Below are 7,346 nucleotides of genomic sequence, written 5' to 3' on the forward strand. Positions count from 1 at the left end.
TGTCGGTTTCAGTGAATATGATCAAAAAAATCTTGCCGACGGCAGCTTTAATCATTAATATAGGTTTAGATTTTGACTTAGGGTTGGTTGTCTGTAATTATGCATAATTTACAGTCATTCCTACACTGTAAAATCCAACAGTGATAACTTAATTGAAAAAAATCTTATCTGTACTATTCACATACTATTCTTTGTTTACTCAGAAAACCCAAGTTAAGATTAATTGATTGGTTTGAGTGAGGTGTTTTGAGGCGGGAAAAATCCTAATGGATGTTTCACTCATTTCCTCCACTTCTGCAGTTATTTTTCTCTGTTTGCACTCACTCATTTCCCAAAGTCATCTTGAATGTTGAATTGTCAATACAACTGAAAAATGTGAGAGAACATCACATAAGCTGTCTTCATAAATTGATGTTGATTTTCCTAAAATATGTTAGTCACCATTATTGTGATTAGTGATCCCTTTGGTTGGGCACTTGAAACTTCATTTATATTATTGAAATTCTCTTCCCATTGATGCAGTTATTGCAACAAGAAGTCAGTTATTCGGTTTCAAATGAAGAGAAGTAAAATATATTATTGCATATGTAAATGTATTTTTATGTACACTGTTAGCCCTTGCTGTAAAAAAAGGCGTAATTCAGACAGTATCATACCATTTTCCATTAAAACAGTAATATACCGTAGAAAACAAAAATAGCCTACAGGAATATACTGTAAATGAACAGTGCTCAACATCGACACTCAGAGGCTGTTTTCCCAATCACACCCTATACCCTCAATCACTATTCCCTACATTAGTTCACTAATATAGTCCACTTGACAGAGTGAATGAAAAGAAGTGAGTGAATTGAGACACTGATGAAACACATGATCAGCAGAATCACTGAAGGACAGAGAAACAAGAACAGAAAAAAGAGAAACACAGAAACTACAACTGACTTCCAGCAACACTGAGTGTGAAACCAGTTTACGATTATTTCTTTCATACATGTACAAAAGTTCTTGTTGAGAATTAACAGAGATTTAGTTAATAATAAAGTTTGTTGTCACCATGATGGAGATCAGTATTTGCTTTAGTTGGTCTCTTGTCACTTGACTTCTTAACTCTCATCTCTCTCTGACTGCTGTAACAGTGAGTTTATAAAACACATTTCTTATGGCAAGAAAAAGTCAAGAGGAAGATGATCAGGTGTTTTTATTTTTTGTGATGATGTCACAGTCATCTTGGATTATCTGATTTTCAGATTTGTCCTGTATATATTCATTGAAATTATGGGTATGTCATATTTAGCATAAATCTGTGTATCTACAAAATGAAATCAAAGTTTCTGTAATCATGTCTTCTGAAAAATAACAATCATATAGTGCATTCAATTTTATTTTACTCCTGCTTGGCTCAGACACACAGATATCAACAATCAGCACATGAATCTCAACAATGGTGAAAAGTTTCATGTCGCAATGCATGCTGGGTTCCAGGATAATATAAAAATCCCAGCATGCACTGCTGCATGAATAAAAAAAAAAAAAATATTGCCACCATTGTTGAGATTAATGTGCTAAATTGTGATATCTCTGTGTTTCTAAAACATAGTGTAGCTTTTTTTTTGGTAACACTTTTGATCGAGGATAAAACTCTGAATGAATAAGGATTAATTCCTTAGTGAATGAACCGGCAATATGATGAATTTGTCACCATAAGCATTACAACCGCAATCATTCATAAACTGTGTGTGTGCACAAGTGTGACTTGCAAAAACACAGTAGCAAAAGAAAAATGAATGTTTTAGCATCAGCATCACAACTAAAGCAAGCACTAATCTCTATAATGGTAACTTCAAACAAACATTCTCAGTTAAACATCTTAACAACAACTTCTGTAGATGTATGACAGAAATAAAGTCATACTGGTTAATAATAAGTGTAATAATGTGTAATGGCTGGAAGTCAGTTGTAGTTCTTGTGTTTCTCTATTTTCTGTTCTTGTGTTTCTCTTTTCTTCAGTGATTCTGCTTATTAACAGCAGGTGTTCATCACTAATGCTCAACAATCACTTACATATTCCCTTAATTATCTCACTGCAACACTGTCTCAATGTTACTTTTACTATTTGTAGTGTGGATTTTCCTGTGGGGTTGAAAGGGTTAACAGTGTAAGATAAAAAGTCACACCCACAAAATGTATTTTAACTGTAATAAACTGTAAGTTATAAAACAGGTATATACTGGCAACACTGTTGCCAGTATTTTACTGTAAAATCTTGTTTTTTGGGTCACCGTTGTGCAGAAGAGTAGAGCCTGTGCTTCAGTCCAGGAGAAGATCTACAAACATTGATGATTTGCTGCATGTTGCTTTATTTAACAGGCGGTGACTGTATAGTTGCTGGTCCAGTGGTAATATCTTTATGTTCAATAGTTTTTTAGTGGTCTCAAATGAAAGAAGTTCACAGTAATACTTTGCTCACATTATTAATGCATTATAAATTTTAGTTAATACATTTAAATGACAGTTGGTCAATTTAAGGCAGTCGGTTTCTGCAAGTGTAATTAGTTAACTTGAATTAGAATTTAGTGCATTTTTACAGAAACAAACTAGATTACAGTAAAGAACTGTACAATTAACAGTATTTTACTGGCAACAGTGTTGCCAGTATTTTACTGTAAAAAAACCCGGTAAGGTCTAACAGTAGTTCACTCACACAAGAGTTCCAGTAACTAAAAAAGAACTGTAGAGAGTACTTGATAATTTACTTTAAATAAAATATAATTGTTACCATTGTTGTGTTTTGCAGGCTGAATGTTGAAGTCTGTGTGACTCAAGTATGATCAATTGCAAGATTGTCACAAATATAGAAGGATTATATCAACACCATTAAAAGTTTCACAAGGTGTTTAGGACATAAGTGTTAGCAACAAAAATGATAAAAGATCATTAATTGACATGAAATATAGTTATGTTATACATCACTCATTCATACCCACTATACTAACTAAGCATTTGTCAGTACCACAAACTATTCCTATTTCACTTTACTTGTTTTTTTAAGGCAATCGGTTTGCATGCTTTTTTAAAAGTCCAACTAATTAGATTTCACAGTGTATGTAACAAATACACTGTAATAGTGTTATAGAAAGTTTTAGAATTGTAGGTTACATTCTTAAAAATGTCAAATAAAATTAAAAATGAAAAAAAGTTGACATTTTTTGCAGTGATGTCATAAAATAACCTTATTTTTCTTTAATTATTTTGTCTGAGCAGTTCTTAAAAGAACCATTTTCTTCTAGTGTGAAGACCATTTTAGGCTAATAATCTATAAAGAACCTTTTTGAAAAGATGTTAAAGGTTCTTCATGAAACCATCAATGCCAATAAAGAACCTTGATTTTTAAGTGTGTATGATTAGTCATGCGATCGTTACTAATGCAATTGCTGTATTCTTAATGCTATTTAGCAAGTAGGCTAGATTTTTTTCGCACGCAAATGCTGAAACACGGAAACACTGAAACTCACCTATCGTGGTGATGACAGTTATGGCAAAGTAAAAAGACCCAGCGAATTTCCACTGTCTGCCAGCGCGATGGGGCTCAGCCTGCAGCACTACCCGCTCGATCTCCCGATAGTCATCCTCAGTGAAGCGATACTTCCTCTTCATGTCGTTGCGCTTCTGCTCTAAGAAGCGTTTCCGCGCGCTCTCAGTCTCGGACTCTAACGCGTCGAAGACCGCGGCGCCCACCAGCAGGTACGAGAACATGCAGAGGATGAGAGAGAGCGTGCGCACGTTCTGCTTCTTCATCTTCATCTTAAGATGAGCTCGAACAGGTTGCGCGATTCAGTGCATCGGTATTAACGCTCAGTCTATGGGGCTTCTTGGTTTGTGTGGCGTAGAGTAATATCCAGGTATTCTGACAGACGCGTTTCTGATGAAGAACATAGTGTACCGTTTTCATTTGATGCAGGTAAATTCGTTGAGATGTGGTAGAGATCAAACTACAGTCTTCCTGTTATGCGCAAATCGTGCGAGGGAGGTTTCGAAGCTGAATCTGTCATGTCTGGCGACCAATAAAATCTCCTGAAGTCCAGCTGCACGCACACAGTCAGTCTCAACAGGACACATGCTCGTACCCTGGTGAGTGTGTGAAGATGTTTAGCGTATACGCGTACTGATGTCTGCAAGCGTGTGGTCATTGCGGGCTGAGGAACCATCACTAGGCTTTGAGTGCTTGCGCGAGGCTGCGAGCAGACTGTCGCTGTTCATGGTCCTGAACTTCAGCTTCATACAATGAAATTCAAGCTAAGAACATTGTAAAAAAAAAATTCTTTTTAAAAAATCGTTTTACTGTGATAGAAATTTACTGCGACATCAACGCTGGTTCATTTTCTTACAAATGACTGCAGCAACAGCAGAATGATGCTGACATCACAGTAATTTACTGCTCTTGTTTTGCCGTGAATTTACATATAGTTGTCTTTAACCATGCCACTGTAATAACAGTATTCTTACCACTGTAATTGTACTGAAGTCACCATAATGTTGATTAGAGTTCCATTCGCTTGATGATACAATGATGATTTTTTTTTTTTAACACATCATGGACAACCGAAGAAACAGAGCTACACTGCATCGTAGAAACACAGAGATATAAAAAATTAGCACATGAATCTCAACAATGGTGGCAATATATATATATACATTATTATTTTTATTCATGTAGCAGTGCATGCTGGGAGTTTTATATTATCCTGGAACCCAGCATGCATTGTGACATGAAACTTTTGATTGTCACCATTGTTGAGATTCATTGTGCTGATTGTTGATGTCTGTGTGTGTCTGAGTTAAGCAGGAGTTCAAAATGCTTTAATGCACTATATGATTTCAATATCGTTCAGAATAGCTGGTTACAGACATATTGCTGTATTTCATGTTGTAGATTAACAGATGTATGATAAATATTAAATACCCATAAATTAAAATATTGAGATTTGTGAGATCAGAGAATCAGACATGTCCAGGGTGATTATAGCATCATCTCAACAGTCAGAAACACCTGATCATCTTCCTCTAGGCTCTTTCTTCTCATAACAAATGTGCTTTACAAACTCACAGTTACAGCAGTCAGAGAGAAACTAATGCCATAAAGACAAGTGTCAAGAGACCAACTAAAACAAACACTGATCTCCATCATGGTGACTACAAACTTTATTATATTCAATAAAATATCAATAACTAAATATCTGTTAATTCTCAACAAGAACTTTTGTACATGTATAAAATAAATTGTAAACTGGTTTGTAAACTGGTTTCACATTCGGTGGCTGGAAGTCAGTTGTAGTTTTTGTGTTTCTCTTTTTTCTGTTCTTGTTTCTCTGTCCTTCAGTGATTCTGCTTATCAGGTGTTTCATCAGTTTCTCAATTCACTCACTTCTTTTCATTCACTCTGTCAAGTGGACTATATTAGTGAACTAATGTATAGGAATAGTGAATGAGGGTATAGGGTGTGATTGGGAAAACAGCCTCTGAGTGTCGACTTTGAGCGCTGTTGATTTACCGTATATTCCTGTATGCTATTTTGTTTTCTACGGTATATTACTGTTTTAATGGAAAATGGTATAATATTGGCCTTTTTTTACAGCAAGGGTTAACAGTGTAGTCAAGTCAGAGGTGTCACAAATACAAATATTTGATGATACGAGGATAAGCTAGAAAATAATTGTCGAATTGGCTGATTTTAAGTCAGTCAAACTATATTCTAAGCATGAATTGTATTTCAGCATTAATTAAGCATGGAGACTTAATGTCTTATTTCAAAATGATAACTGTTTGTAGATGGATCTTTCGCAATAGTGAAGCAACTGCTGAGATTCATCTTTGAAAGATGGGATTTTTATATGTATTAAATAAAGATGAGGTAATTGCACTCAAATATTACAGAAAGTTATGTGGACACAATGACTGAAACAGAACTCAAACAGAATGAGTTATAGAACATTTTTAGTACCCAGCATGATAATTGGATAATAATTGTATAATTAAGTGATTAATTAAGTGCTGATTTAGTGATGCTCACCTGCTGTTACCAAGCAGAATCACTGAAGGAAAGAGAAACACAAGAACTACAACTGACTTCAGCCACAGCCTTAGATGAAATCAACTGAAGAGAAAAGAAGACATTAAATCTGTGAAGATCTCAGCAGAGGAGGATTAAACAACTCCACAAACAGCATTACCAGCTTCACTTATTACTAACCAGACTGACTTTATTTCTGTCAGACGTCTACAGAAGGTGTTATTGAGAATTAACAGAGGTTTAGAAGTTGATGTTTTATTGAGTTTCATTTGAAGACACCATGATGGTGATCAGTGTTGCTCTTGACCCTTGACTTTTGCATATAAGTTCTCTGGCTGCTGTAACTGAGTGTTCATAAAACACGTGTTATGACACAAAAGCCAAGAAACTAGTGATGGGCAAATGAAGCTTTGGTGAAGCACTGAACCACTTAGAAGAATAGTTTTGAAAATGGGTTCATTACTCGAAGCTTCAGTAACTTGACCTCGCCTGGTGAAGAGCCAAGGCTGCATCTAAATGATCCCGGCTAGATAGTGGACACAGCAGCTCTATGCTTTGCGGTGAAGTGCCTATTCATGGATGAAATATTTCCACGGTACTTCAGTTCAGCAGAACACACCAAGCACCTATCCTTCAAAGATATTTTTATTGTTATTTGTAACTAAAAAAGCATTTTGAGTCTTCGGAGTCTAACGGCTACACTAATCATATAGGCCTATAATTATAAAGTAGGCTAATGTTTTTATACAGACTTGAGACAGCTATTACTATAGGCTACTGATAGTTACAGTTCTATAACTCTACTTTTAGCCTAATATTTAATAATAATATTTAACAGCCAGCACACATACCTTATCAGGAGCAATCAGAATACAGTTTTCCCACGTCAGAACGACCTCTCTTCCTAGTACTTCCATAGTAATGAAAATAAATCGATACTAACAAACTAATGCTTGTCACTGTAGAGGCTGCTACGAACCAAACGCAATGTTGTGCATTAAAGTTTTTATGCTTTGAGCGCTACAGTTCAGACTGGAAACGAGGCGGTGCCAGTTGCAGTGGCAGCACTGATCGCGTGTGGCTGCGGCGCTGCGGACCACTGGTGATTCATTCAGACAATTGTTGCTGCTTCTGACATCATGAGTCACAGGATTTTTCCGAACCAAAGCAACGTTCGGAGCCGTGGTTCAAATGAAATTGTAGTTAATGGTTTGAAGCACGTTTCAAAGCTTCAGTGTCAGACTGCCATCACTACAAGAACATATATGATCTGGTGAAG

The 7,346-nt window shown here is 35.9% G+C and overlaps 1 protein-coding gene across 1 annotated transcript in view; it reads right to left on the reverse strand.

Annotated features, from left to right (window-relative positions):
* Nucleotides 1–3,795, reverse strand: part of kcnk15 (potassium channel, subfamily K, member 15) — a gene marked incomplete at both ends in the record, with an annotated part of 6,984 nt that extends 3,189 nt beyond the window's left edge. Inside the window, one exon of the mRNA XM_081386483.1 lies at nt 3,513–3,795. Coding sequence (XP_081242609.1) covers nt 3,513–3,795 — 283 coding nt within the window. The remainder of the gene's footprint in view (nt 1–3,512) is intronic.
* Nucleotides 3,796–7,346: the final 3,551 nt, after the last annotated feature.

The sequence above is a fragment of the Scardinius erythrophthalmus genome (genome assembly GCF_964197995.2).
Source record: "Scardinius erythrophthalmus genome assembly, chromosome: 15".
Classification (NCBI taxonomy): Eukaryota; Metazoa; Chordata; class Actinopteri; order Cypriniformes; family Leuciscidae; genus Scardinius; species Scardinius erythrophthalmus.